Source organism: Herpailurus yagouaroundi, unplaced genomic scaffold (genome assembly GCF_014898765.1).
Source record: "Herpailurus yagouaroundi ecotype Mexico unplaced genomic scaffold, PumYag 199, whole genome shotgun sequence".
Lineage (NCBI taxonomy): Eukaryota > Metazoa > Chordata > Mammalia > Carnivora > Felidae > Herpailurus > Herpailurus yagouaroundi.
In genome coordinates, this window is record NW_024412430.1 from 20,700,224 (window position 1) to 20,714,360 (window position 14,137).

At 58.6% G+C, this 14,137-nt stretch overlaps 1 protein-coding gene across 1 annotated transcript; it reads right to left on the bottom strand.

Annotated features, from left to right (window-relative positions):
- Window positions 1-870: 870 nt before the first annotated feature.
- NXNL2 (nucleoredoxin like 2) lies at window positions 871-9,528 on the bottom strand. The gene is made up of 3 exons (XM_040449554.1): window positions 8,459-9,528; window positions 7,987-8,305; window positions 871-1,408 (listed from the first exon to the last, which is right to left on the bottom strand). The coding sequence occupies exons 2-3, from the start codon at window positions 8,286-8,288 to the stop codon at window positions 1,240-1,242; spliced, it is 471 nt and encodes a 156-aa protein (XP_040305488.1). The 5' UTR covers window positions 8,289-8,305; window positions 8,459-9,528; the 3' UTR covers window positions 871-1,239.
- Window positions 9,529-14,137: the final 4,609 nt, after the last annotated feature.

A 14,137-nucleotide genomic window follows, 5' to 3' on the forward strand; every position in this document is an offset into this window, starting at 1 on the left:
CCCGTTTGTTCAGCGGCAAGAGTGTGCCCCAGAACCCCGAGGCAGTGGCCCCCCAGCCCCGAACCTCCCCCACAGAAGCTCCAGGGCGGCTCTGACACCCACCCGAGGGCCAGGTCCCCAAGTCCCCGGGCTCTGGGTCCCCGTGGATGCTGTGACCGGAAGGGGAGAGAGGGGCCTCGCAGGCAGTGTCACAAAGGAGCCAGCAGCCTGCAAGGAGCATTGGCACCGCGGACCATCCCCTCAGCCCCTGTCCTGTCCAGCTGTGGCTTGCTTTCAGCTGGGTGGTTACGGTGACTTCCGGGAAAGCCCGCTCCAGGAGACACGTGGTGCGTGTGCTCTGAGCATCGGTCGTACAGCAGTTAAGGCTGCCGGTGGAGACAAGAGCACGGTGTGTGTCTGGTGTAGAGTGTGTGTCGTAGGGCGTGTGTGTGTGTCTGGGTGGTGTGTGTACGTGGTGTGTGGGGTGAGGTGAGTGTGGTGTGTGTGTGCCCACGTATGTGCATGTGCGTGCATGCTGGGTGTATGTCTGTGTGTGTATCTGTGTGGTGTGTGTGCGTAGCATGTGTGTGTATGTGGGGTGTAGGGCGTGTGTGTAGTGTACAAGGGGTGTGTGTACGTGTGTGTGTCTGTGCGGTGCCAGCGGTGGCCGGCAGTGCGAGGGCAGAGGGCTCCTGGCAGAGCCTGTGGTGGCTCCCACTTACCTGGACCCATCTGCACCCGCAGGAGACGCGGGTTTGACACCGTGAACGTGCAGCCTCGAGCAGCTGTGAGACTGGAAACGGGAGCACAGCGTGGAGGCCAGCACTGGGGGAGCACCTCACTGTCCCCTTGAGAGCGCCTGGTTTGCGGGGACAAGGAGGGAGATCAGAGGGCTGTGCCGGAAATGTTTATTAAAGCGTAGATTCTGCAAACCTCAGTGATACATGAGTCGTGAGAACTTAGCATTAACCGAAGTAGGTCTCCAGAAGACGTATTCGTAAATGTGTTCTTTCACCTGAGGAGTGGTATAAAGATGTGTTTTCCATGGATTCCCAAGAGCCCAACGGGAGCATACTCAGGCTCGAGTGAAGACAGCTCTGCTAAGAGTGACAGAAATAAGGATCCGCAGGCTACGGGATCCTCCCTGGCAGTGTTTCTCTCTGCCGGGACATAAACTGTATCAGTGCGGGCGGAGAGGAAATGGCCACTCCCCTTCCCGTGCTCAGGATGCAGCAGCAGGTGCCCCCGAGACCCCCGGCGTCACCCGGAGAAATTCTGAAAGATGTTGGCCGCCTCCACCCAGCTCTGGAAGCAGGCCAGCCCCCGCTCCCGGATCTGCTTCCGCCCTTTGTCGGTGATGACCTCCCCGCTTGGTTTCACAATCACCAGCCTGGGGATGGCTGTGATGCGGTACCTGGTCCTCAGCTCCCTGCGGGAGAGAAGTGGGAGGGCCGGGTCAGCGGGGGAGTGGGCAGGCCGCCACACCCACGTCCCCAAGGCTGGCTGACCGTGCAAAGCCTTAGCCCCCAGCCTGCCCACACCTTCTCTCCCTGCTGCGAGCCTGTCCTGAGGGGTGTCCCAGGGAGGGGACAGGTGTGCTGTCCCAGAGGGGCGTCCACAGGGAGGGGACTGCTCTGAGCCTGGGCTGCCCATCCCAGAGCCCAGGTCCCAGCTGCGTGGGACCACGGGGCACCCAAGAGGCGGAGGAGCACCAGCAAAACAGAATTTCTCATCTTCGTTAATTTAAATTCAAGTAGCCACGAGTGGCAGGTGGCTACCATATCGGACGGTACAATTCTAAACCCACAAATACGCCCCAATAAATCTATATCCCTCCTCTGTCTCAAGAGGCTGAAAAACACCAGGTACACACAACCATCGGTGTTAAAAACTCTGTGAGTTCCAACAAAGCTGTGTGAGACTTTCTGCCCCTCAATCTCAAGGAGAGGCTGATTTACATTATGGACGACACATTTCTTGGCTACTTTTTCCGTCACGTGTAACAAGAATTATTTGCATTGACGTAGGAAAAGGAGCAACCACCTTCTTTGTCTCTCCCCTTAACCTTCTCCTAAATGAGTGCCCTCAAGACAGGGCAGCTGATGAAGACCCCTCCCCATTCCCAAGGCCACCTTGCAAGTGTCTCTCATTCAGTAATCTGACTGCACTCACCTGTCACCCTAGGGACTGTGGGTCTGCATGGAAGGAAAAACGCACTTGAAACCCTCCTGTTACCAAGTCTCCCCGTCACGTCTCCATCAAGGTCTTCCTGCTGCCTTCTGGCACCCAGGCCAAACACAAAGGCATAAATCAGGGGGGAAGAAGACCTCCCGCCTCCACCCAAAGGAAGAGAGCCTCATCTCAAACGTCCAAGAGACGGTGACACACCCAGCATGTTCTCAGCCACCAAAGGATCGTCACAAAATTTCAAACAAGCAAGAGCACACAGACCACTTAACCAGACCACAATGCAATGAAAACGGGACACCAATACAATGCAGCTTTTGGAATGAGTCTAAAAACTAACCATACACTACCACTACACGTGAAACAGCGAAACAGACCACAACACAATCAAAAGGGAACAATATGGAATATACTTCTGATCTGCAGCCGTAGACACAATCAGACATAGGAAGTTGTGGTCCTAAACACACTTTTCCAAACGACTTGTAGACGAGCTGTGTGACGGACTCAAAAGGCAAGAACAGGACTGATGCAGCAGACACTAGGAAAGGCAGACGGCGGGAAGAAGTCACAGCAGAGGAACGCGCAAGACCCAGTGAGCTTCAAAACGAACCTGGCTGCGGGAAGACCTAACGGGCCAAGGCGCTACCAGCACTGCTCAGGGAAAAAGGAAGGCACGGGAACATCGGTCCGGGGCCCACGGCGGACTCCACCCTGCTTGCAGACCCAGGCAGGCGGGCGAGGTCGCTCCTACTATACCCGACTGCTGCCAGGACCACCGGGTCCCGAAGGAAACCTGCACACAGCTGCCACTCCAGCAGCTTCTGGAAGCCGTTGCTCACTTGAGGAAGAAACAGCCAAGGAGGAGAGAAAAAGTGTCATGTGAGAGTGATCATCATCTGTGGAACAGACACCAGGGCTGACACGCACAAACCACAGACACGGAGAGACGCCAGCCCTGGGACCAGCTGAGGCCTTTGCTGACAAGCCAGCTGGCCCGGCAACTCAGGGGTAGGCTGGGGGGTGGAGGAGACCCCCCCACCAGTGTTTTAAGGATGCTGAACAACCCCAGAAATTTGAAGGGCCTATGAAACTTGCTTTCCCCCAAAGCATAAGACAAACACATGGAGAAAAGAGAAACGGCTGGATAGCCCTTGGCCTGAAGACTGCAGGGAGGTGGCCAGAGGCTGCCACTGGCTTTGTCCAGCAGCTCAGGCAGATGGGTCAGTGCAGGGTCTTCACCCTGGGCAAGGCAGGGTGGGGCAGTGCCCACCACGTCAGAATGGTTCCGCGGGGGTTCTGCTACCCAGGGCCCGGGGCTTACCCCCAAGGCCAGGAGGCCCCGCCCCACGTGTGCAGCAGCAGTGCTAGGGGCACAGGGTTCCCATACCAGCAGCAGCAGCACCAGGGAGCTCATTACAAGTGCAGAGTTTCCTGTCCCTGCTGGGGTGGGGCGGGTGGAGCCCACGATCCCTTGGGTTCACGCCTGCTGAAGCATGCAACCCTGCCAGTCTCCCAGGGCTGCCTGCATCCCCCTCCCTCCACCATCCAGTCACCCTGGGGATGGGGGAGAGAGCAGGCAGTAAGGGAAGCTGAGAACGGTGCCCTTGATGGCCTGGGCGGTAGAGGCATGTGGCTCCCTGCTCAGCATCCGTGACCCTCCACCTTCTGGTATTCACTAGCCGTGGGGCTTGGGCAAGCTAGCTAACCTCCCTGTACCCCAAATTCCCCATCTGTACCATGGGAAATACCTCCCTGGGTTGTTGGGAGGTTTAGATAGTTAATATGCATACGGGATAGCTAAGGGATTGGCACGTAAATGCTCAGAAAACACTGGCTGTTATCGATGGAGCCACGTCCAACCCAAGGTGGGCCAACTGGCTACACCAACCAGCACCGGAACGGGTAACCAGCAGACTCAGAACTAGTGCGACTGCACGGAACACTTTCATGTGAGCTAGGAGAGTGGAGGGTGTGAGATTACGCAGCCCGAGGCACAGCAGCCACTCTGCCACCATGAGGAGAGACTGCATTTGCCAAGTGGCCCCTGGCTGCAGCCTCAGCATGAGGCAGGCATGGCAGAAAGCAGAGCCATGAAATTGTCCTCAGTGGTTTCCCACCTCCCTGGAGACCAGCTCCTGGCTGCTGGGCGTGTAACTGAAGCCCATCAGTAAATCTTTATAGTTTAAGCTTTGGGCTGCTGCTACTGCTGTTTCACTCCCTCGCAACATTAATTCAAGCTCTGACAGGTGTCGGGCGGGGGCGGAGGGGGGTGCAGGCAGGCTGGGTTTTGAGGAGTGAGGAGGAGTCTGGAATAGACATTGGCTCCAGAGTATCTGCAGTCAGCCGTGTGGGCCCTCGAATCCCCAGCCTGGCAGCGTCTGCGTGGAGACGACTGTAACCCTGGAGCTGCACAGAGAGGCTCGCAAGCACCGTCTCCACCGGCAAGCACCGTCTCCACCGGCTTCGGGCGCGGTGTCCTGCGGGAACGGACGGCGCCTTGGAAGGAGAGCCCTGTGGCCGCACAGAGTGGAGGCATGAGAACTCTGAGAGCGGTATGCTCTGGGGGAGTCCGAGGGCCCAGCTCGGGGCGGGCGCTGCTGCGACAGTGGCTCCCTCCCTTCACCTAATAGCGTGTCCTCCACTGGCACAGCCACTTCTGGGTTGTCATGGCAACGCTGGTTCCAGTCTCTTCCCCCCCACCCCCCCCACCCCCCGGGCCAGCAAATCTCTGCAGTGGCTCCAGCCAAGGAGCAGCCCACAGGCGCCAAGCACAGAGCAGCGGCTGCTTCCACCCTGAACGCTAGAGACACTGCTCACATGGGTGGCGCTGGGCGCAAGACAGGCATGGGCCTCCCGGGCCAGAAATGCCCCTCATGTCCCCAGTGGCATGGATGAGGAAGAGGGGCTGCTGGGCGGGGAAGTGAGGGCTCCAGGTTTGGGGGGCTGCAAGCATGTGTACGAACTGTGGAGGTGGGAAAGGTATGGGGTATTCTGGAACACTGCTGTCCAGTCTGCAGAGGGGGTCACAGAAGGCTGGGGCAGGAGGTGAGTATGGGGCAAGTGTGGGAGGGCAGGGCAAGACGTGGACTGAGCCCCCTGGGCAACAGGGACCCCGGAGAGCTGGGGTAGGCACGGCAGGACCAGGCCTGCCTCAGACAAGAAAGATGAGGTGGGTTCCAGGACAAGAGTCCATTAAACATGGACACTGGGGTTGAGGTTAGAATATTCCAATGGTCCAGGCCCTACCTGAAGGAGGTAGCAATGAGGAGGAAACCAGACTCAGCAGATTCAGTGCCTAATGGGGACACGTTGAGTCAGGAGGCCTGGCAGGTGGGGGGGAGCTGGAACCCAAGGCTAGGGAGATGGCAGGGGGCACAGGCACCCCACCAAGTGGGTGGCTCTGACGGAGCCACTCTCCACCCATGAAACGATGCCACGGCCAAGTGTCTTTTCTGTGTAGTGCCAACCTGTCAGGAGGCATCCCATCCTCCTGGCCCACGGTGGGGGGGGTGGTCAGCGCCAGAGCAGACCAGAGCGGGGCAGAGTCATGTTGGGGGCCTCCCGGGGTACCAGAGCCCAAGTGGGTACCAGCATAATCATAAAGGCCATGAAAAATCAACACTGAGCAGGTCTTGCGTGTGACAGCAGGAGACAGGAATTCCTGCTGGCACTGGGCCCATAACAAAGGGAAAGGAGATGGGCAGGACACCTGTCCTTGGTGTCCACAATCAGGCCGCTCGCCCACCTGCACACAGGCACCAGCCGCAGGGACTTCAGTAGACATGTCTGTCTAGGGCTGTCGACCCCCTGCAGCCACATGGCCTCCAGCCATGCCCAGGGCACCCGTGGTGGCTCCCCAGTGATTCCTCCTCCTCCTCCCCTCACCTGGGACTCAGTGGGTAGCCGCTGAGGAAGAAAGCCCCAGGGCCCTGACCATGACTGACCTAGCGGGAGCAGAGCACTATCCCGGCTAGAATAAGGGAGTAGCTCCAAACATTCTCACAGAACATCCCACTTCCTACCACAGAAACTGCAAGGACAGAGCCAGTGTGGTGCAGTTTGGAAAGAGGAAGGACGGGGTCTCACCAGCAGAAAAACTGACGCTGGACTCTTCTGGAGACCACGCTGGCCTCCTGCTGCCTGCAGTGGACCCTAAGGGCTCTGACTGCAGCACAGGAGAAGCAGGAGGGAGCTCCGCAAGGCCGTCCCCCAGCGAGATCCCAGGTAGCCCCGAGGAGAAAGAGGGAGGAGAAGCTCTAAGCAGAGACTCAGGTTCCAGAGCCTCAGCGGCACATCTGCGAACCGGGACAAGGTGCTGGCACGTGACCGCCAATGGCTCCAAACTCCCGGATCAGGGCCGCCCTCATACACAACAGGGGCCTCATCACCCGGCAGTGAGCCCCCTTGCCTCCATCAAGCCACAAAGAAATCCCCGACCCTGAGCGCTGCCTAGTTACCCACATGGTCCCTCTGCCACTTTCAAACCTGTACTGGTTCCAAGGCCGTGCATAACTCTGGTGCTAAGCATATCAGAGGCATTCGCAAACACCACCAGAGGAGATGCTACGGCGAATCCCTCTGCCAAGTAAGTCACTGGGACTCACCCTCTCAAAGTTGTCACTTGGGTTTGTTTCCATTGTCGCGTAAACTAGACATCTTTAAGATGCTCCTGGAGCGAGGCCTGTAAGAAGCAGGTGCCCACCTGGAAGGCCTGAGCCTCACCTCCTCCTCAGCGTCCCTGCGGCATGTGTTTGTGGGAAGAAATGTTCTTCTACGGACCTTTCCAAAGCCCCCTACCACTTTTACCTGTTCACGAGCCAATTCATCAAGACAGCTCAGGGAGGGAGGTGGGGGGTCCACCACAACTGAATGGTAGCCCCCCCCAGGACCATAAATGAGAAACATGCCCTGTAAAACACAGCCAGAAACTCACTCCATGTCCATTACAAGGATGGTGGGGTAACACCGTGTGCAGAGTGTAAATGCTTCCACCACAACAGGGACCCCAAGGTGCAATCAGAGCCCAGCCGCACTCCAGTCCACCAACCCTCCTGAGATCCTCCCCACCCTCCCTCCTCCTTCCCGGCTCCCCCATTCTCCCACCTCTTCCCTCCCAACTCCCCCCTCCCACCTCCTCTGTCCTCCCTCCTCCCTCTGGCCTCCTCCCTGCCATTTCCTCTGTCCTCCCTCCTCCCTCCTACTTTCTCTCTCCTCCCTCCTTTCTACCTTCTTCCTCCTCCCTCTTCCATCCCACCTCCTCCATCCCACCTCCTCTCTCCTCTCTCCCACCTTCTCCCTCCTCCCCAGTCAGGTCCCTACCCCCTGGGGATTTTCTGACATTAACCCCAGGAGCCCAGGGACCTGGTTCTTCCTACAGCTGTGGAAATGGTAAACACCTTCACTTTCAGGCAATTCCAGGCCTGGCAGCAATAACCAAGCCGCACCCCGGCCAGCAGAGAGGGAGTTGCTCCAGCCTTGGAGTTCTGTGCGCCCCTGGGCACTGCCCCAAGCCGCTCGCGGCAGCCGACGCAGAGACCCAGTTCCCACGCGAGCCTCCCGAGGCACCCTCTCCTGCTTCCACACCCCTCCCCGAGTCCCACCACCGCTAGGCTCTGCAACAGCCACATCACCAGAGCTCCTTGGAAACGCAGACCCGCTAAGTCGGGGCCCGGCTCTCCAAGTCCCCAGGGATGCGGCAGCCCCACGGGACCCCTCGGGGGCCTGGGGTGGGGGGCACGAGCGACGCCGGGGAGGCCCGCCCGAGGGGTGGGGGGGAGGGACGAGCTCCACGCGGCCGCCCAACCCCGTCCCACTCACTGCCGGAAGGGATCGTGGAAGGGCAGCGCCAGCCAGGCGCCGTGCAGCTCGCGCATGAAATCCAGCATCTCCTGCGCGCTGCCGTCGGCCGACACAAACACCACCGCGAAGGGAGCGGGCGGCCGCGCCTCGGCCACCAGCTGCGCGTAGAAGTGGCAGAGCAGCGGCGTGAAGTCGCGGCTGGGCGCGCACCAGCCGGCGGCGAAGTACAGTGCCACCACCTTGTTCTGCAGCTCCTCCTCGGCCTCCACCCACGCGCCGTCCCGGGTCAGCAGGCGCCGGCCGCCCAGCACGTCCACCATGGCTTGGGAGCGGACACCTGCGGGGGGGGGGGGGGGTGGGAGCAGGGAGCACGGGCGCAGGGACACCCGCGGGGGGCGGGGGCGGCGAGGAGCGCGGGCGCACGGACACCTGCGGGGGGCGGCGGAAGCATGGACTTCCACGCAGCACCCACAATTTCGGGGACGGATACCTGCGGTCGCGGAACACCTGAGGGGGACGGCAGTGAGCACGGGCGCACCGACTCTTGCGCGCGCCGGCAGTGAGTGCAGAGGGACGGTCACCCGCGGGCGGGCGGCGGTGCCGCACAGGACCCGCTCGGGCTGTGACGCTACCTGGGGCCCCACCTGCTCCTCTGCCCCGGCCCCGGCTGCGACACGGGCGTGAGCACTTGAGGGAGGAGGGACACACAGACACCCGCGGCGACCCCTAAGCGGCGGCTGCGACAGCACCCGCCTCCCGGAAGCCGGGCTGCCGGGCCCGCCCTACGCCTCGCCCACCACGCCCTCGCCGGAGCTCCGCCTGCTTGCTCTCCGCCCCGCCCCTCCTCTCCTCTCCGAGGGCCCCCACCCGCTCGGCAGTGTCCCCAGTGCCCCGCGCCCCGCCCATCTCCGTTGCTTGTATCCACGGTCCTCTCTGCGCCCCCGCCCCACGTGTCCTGATGATCCGAGAGATCACAGTATTAAAGTACCAAGGCACCGTGGAGGCCCTCAGGATCCAGCAGCGAGCAAAATAATTTCAGCTCCTGCGCGGGCAGGGGCGGGGAAGCGGAGGGTGGGGAACTCGGGGGAGGCGCAGATTTAAGGCATTTGCCGCAAAAAAAAACTCAGTGATCAAGATGAATCACATTCTAAGGCAGTATTTTAAAACTTCAAAATCAATGGAAAAAACTTCACAATGAACAAAACATCAAACTTGTAAATAAGGGCAGAATCCTGCCTGCCCCACTGCCGGCCGCGACGCGCGGCGGAAAAGCGCGTACTGGACTGAGCCCCGCGCGAGGGCGCACCCGCCGACTGAAGATTCGGTCCGACCCACGCTGCCCCCAGCAGCGCGCTGCCAAAGCCGCGTTTCCCTGTGGAATTGTAAGACCTGGGGGAGATGCAGGTGAATGGGAGAAAAAAGCTGGGAGGGGGCCCTTGCAGGTGGAGGTCCGACTTTTGTTAAAACTCAGGAATATGATGAATGGAATGCAGCTAAAACTGTGAATGTCAAGACTGTCTTGATCTGTTTGGCTTTTTGCCCTTTTGTCTCAACAGTGAGCGAAGTAGAGAACGTTCCTTTCAGCGACACACTCCCACGGGGGAAATTTCCAGTTATCTGTATAAATACTGAGGTGCCTTCCTGCAGCCGCGGTGAAGCCTGCGCAGCCTTCCAGGGAGAGGAGATGTGGGGAAGCACCCCTCCTCACCAGGGGACCCTCCTCTGGCTGCTCTGAGTGTGTGTGTGAAGGATGGGGCCTGCCCTCCAGAGCTCCTCCAGGGAGCAAGGGACACTGGTGCTGCTCTGCTCATTCACCTGCTCCACCCATTGTCAAGGGACTTCTCAGGGCCGTTCCTGGGCATGAGCCTGTGTCTTCAGACAACCATCCCACCCCACTGGCCACTCCTTAAGGTGGAAGGGGGCTACAGGAGCCATGAGAGGCAGAAGGAAACCCAGAACCCTCTCCTGCCTCTGCTGTCAGTGTCCCGCACAACTTCCTCCACCCAAAGCAGGAACAGCCACAAATGCAGTCCCAGAAACAGGGCTTGCTGTCCCTAATCCCCGCTGGGACGCTCAAAGTCAGTTCGTACTGGACTTCCTTGTGGGCATGTAAGGGTGCCTTGAACAGGGCATCTGCTAAGCAGCTTCACATGCCCTGGATAACCCCAGCCACGCTGGACAGCGCTCCTACTCCTGAGGCTTGTGAGCAGCTCCCGGAGGGCCTTCTTGGGTCTGCCCCCCTCCCCGAACTCCCTCTCCCTAACCCCTGCCACACCTACACAGTTTGTGACCTAGACTCTGCCCTACCATCCATCCCCCACCCAAACTGCATCTCCTCCTGTCTGATGACAAAAGTCCCCGGAGGCTCCCAGCATGCTCCTCACCTAAGGTTGGTCCCTGGGCCCCGTCCCCTGCCTGCCAAGAATCCCACTGAGTCAGCCCCCATTCTTGATCACCCTGCCTACCTTCACCAACAATCCCCTGCCCTTGGTGTCTCCTCTAACTGGCTTTCCATCCGCCTCCACACACTGACCCCACCCCACCCTCTCCCTTGGCCTGTGTTCAGAGTTGAGCTCAGCTTTCCGCGCCCCCTCCCGCCCGCCGCCCGGGCGCCCCCGGCGGTGGTACTGAATAGAATCTGTTCATCACCTTTAACTGGCATCCAGCTCTATTCCTCCCGAGCAGCTTTCAAGAGCTCTCATACCTCGGCTGGCTCACAGCCAGGGCACTGACTGTGGGGCAGAATGTTCCTGGAGCTAACACTGGCTGGTTGGCACAGGAGACTGCAAAGCCTCTCTGGAAAGAAACGCTGTGGTACGATCATGGCTCTGCCTGTCTGTGCTCGGCAAGCAGGCTCTCCCCACTTCTGACTGAGGCTGTTTCTCAGAGGAAGTATTTTTCTGAGCAGGAACACCTGGGAAGTCCCCAGCCAGCATGCCTCTTCCCCACTCCGTCTTTGGATGCTGCATACCGAGTTGCGTCTATGTTCCAGAAGAGAGGCACCGAAGAAACAGGACCCGAGGCCACTTGCCATGAAATAGACTCTTTTTTTTTCACTACAAGATGTACACAGGATGATTCATTTATTTCTACCACTAGTTATGAATACACAAATATTCTCATGGAAGCTTTTTCTGCTCTGATCAGCACAGCAAACAAATTAGACCTCCCAGTGTGCAAATATCACACTCTGAATTTCCTGGTTTTAAATATTCATGCTGGAGTTATTTATTCTCCTGTACTTAAGTATTTGTTCTCAGGGAATGACATGAGGTCTTCATGGCTCACTTTTAAAATGGTGGTTGACCAACTGCGGGGAACGGACGGCAAAGTGACGAACAGAAGGCTGGCTTTCTCCGTGACTAGCTACGGGGTCACAAGCAAGTCACCCCACAGGCCCAGCTTCCCAGACACAACTTCGTGTTTAGAAGTGGTCAAAACAGATATGGTCTTGGGCTGAGGAAGTGCTCCCCGGCCCCACCAGCTTCTTCCCAGTAATGTGTTAGATGGTTCTAGAAGCATTTGTGCTGCTCCAGCAGATGGACTGAAACACAAAACGCAGGCACAGAGAGAAGGGGACAGTGTGCCTCAGGCTCCCCCGCTGCCCTAACAGAGCCGGTGGCTGCAACAGCAGAAACTCGCATCTCACAGCTCTGGAGGTGGGAAGTAAGCTCTGGAGATGGGAGGTGCTGGTAAGCCCCTGCCCGGCTTGTAGACCACCACCTTCTCCCTGTGTCCCTGCAGGGCAGTGGGGAGAGCTGTCTTCCTCTTCTTTAAAGCTACGTCCTATCAGATCAGGACCTTGTTTACACATCATTAACCACTAAAAACCCTACTTCCAGACACAGCCCCATTGGGGGTTAGGGCTTCAGCACGTGGAATTGGGGGACACGGCTCCACCCACGCGCAAGCAGTGCGTGTCCCTGACCCCAAATGTTTAAGAGAAAGCCTGGGCTGCAGTGCCCTCTGAACGAGGGAAAGTAAGGTGTGGAGGGAAAGAGCAGTCCTATGGGTGTCCCAAGTCAACAGTAAACCCAGCAGGGGGTGACAGTAGTTCAGGTGGATGGGTGGTGGGGGGAGGCGTTCAACAACTGCACAATGGCTTCTATGTGCCAGGATCTGGAGAGACTTTAATCATGTGGGACAAGGCGCCGTGCCATACAGGACACGGCTTCATTTTCTCTTTTTGAAGCTCACCCCCATATCCCACCAAACCGTCCTCAGAAATGTACCCAGTGAGGTGGGGGTCGCACCAGGCTGGGGGTGCCCTTGCCAAGGGCTGTGGAATCTGAGATGCGGCTCACGACCCCTGCCCCATCTCTGCAGGAGCAGCCTGGCCGACCCTGCACACCGGGTATGAGGTCTGGCGGCTAGACCGCCCCTCCCCAGGGAGGGTGACCACCTGGTGGCGGACACCTCCCGGACACCTGTGTGGTCGTGAGGCTGCGTGCCCAGGTTCCAAGTCACGAGAACCGGTCCCAGTTGCAGCGAATGGATCTGTGCATCATTTCCGCGTTGGGGCACCTCTCCACGGCTCCCAACCGGGGCTGGCCACAGCAGCTGCTAGGCCTGGCGCAAAATGAAAACCCGGGGCTGGTGGCCGCACTCAAGTGTGCAAGAAGCTCTTCCCTTTCTCCAGTGGCTCTCGCTTGGCCCGTCATGGTTGAATGTTCCATTGTCTTGGGCACAGGGTGAACACGACCTTCACACTGGCCCAGGGGGCTGGCCCATGAGCGGCCGCACAGCTGTTGGGTTCTCTGTCCTGCCAGCTGCTCCCACCACCGTGCCCACCCTGAGACTCAGCGAGACTCACATGTCCCAAGGGGACCCTCTGCACCCCACACCCAGGTGGAGTCGGGACACTAAGGGACACCAACAGAGGAGGACAGAGCAGTCTGGAACCCGTTCCCAGAAGGCTGTGGGGCAGTGGGAGGTGGGAGCGTGCTTGAGCCGAGGTCTGAGCCCCTGAGATTGCAGGAGTCCACGCCCGATGCTGGACCTGCTCCCAACACGGCAGCAGGACATCCACACGACACTGGCTTCATTTAACTACTTATATCTGCAACAACCCGCTTTCCAAGTGATCCTGAGGTTCTGGGGGCCAGGATGTCAGCATACCTTTGCTGAAGGGACACAATTCAACCCCTAACAGCAGCGCTGAGAACGGACAGTTACCTTCAGGGCAGGACTGGAAGGCGGCGTAGGAGGGCAGGCCCAGGAGCAGGTGGGGGGTAGGGGGTGGGCTCGGTGGGCTGGGGACAGGGAAGAGCAAGCATCTCCACGTGGCTGCAGTGGCCGTGTGCAGGAAGCTGATAGAGGACGAGGGAAGGAGGGCTGTGGCAGCTCGTGGAGGGCCGGGCGCCCGGTGCATGGTAAAGTGGGTGGTGTGCATTCACGCCATGCACCAGGCACCGTGTTGGGCACTTTACCTACTTGGTGTTATCCAATCTTCACAAAAGGCTTACGAGGTGTTGCAAAAACAAAGTAATAAATGTAGCTCCTCTCTTTGTAAACAAACTATGAAATTGGAAATGTGGACTTTGGTTTTATTAAAATGAGAGTGAAATCCCAAAGTACTGTTCAGGTACTGTGCTTCCTGTTGCTAACCCCATTCTCCCTGCCTGCCACCCACCACATGGTGTTAGGACAATCCCAACACCCTCCCCAACCTCCCTCCTCAATACCTGCCCAGTGAGATGTGAGGCTCTTCCTGGAATGGTATTCCTCTCCCTGATATGAAGGGAATTTCTCGAGAACCCCCTGCCTGGTGCTAACCTTCTTTCTAACTTTGAATGCTAGTGAGGACGTGATGTCTGGAGCTGCTGCAGCCATTCTGAGACTGTGAGGAATAGGCCTAGAGAATTTCAGAGATACTGGCCTAGTCCTCTGACAGCATGAGCCACTGAACCCAAACCAGCAACTACCAATCTCCAGGATGCTTACAGATGGCTTCTGAGGAAAATAAACCCTTATGTCAGCAGTTTTCACAGTACGTTCTGCAGAGCACTAGGTGACATGAGACCCTCTCAGGTGACATGCAGGTTGAAACTGTCCTCATGGTAACACTTAAGACAGCAGCTGCCTTCCTTGGGTGCTGACACTGGCCCTGAAGGTGCACAAGGAACAGTGGGGAAAAGCTGACACAACCTGAACCACGCCCGCGGCACCA

What these genes read in the sequence shown, in the direction of transcription:
- NXNL2 (XM_040449554.1), bottom strand. Translation starts at nt 8,288, where the DNA reads ATGGTGGACGTGCTGGGCGGCCGGCGCCTGCTGACCCGGGACGGCGCG. An exon ending in TTCCACGATCCCTTCCGGCA is followed by an intron (nt 1,409 to 7,986) that starts GTGAGTGGGACG and finishes TCTCTCCCGCAG; the next exon opens with GGAGCTGAGGACCAGGTACC.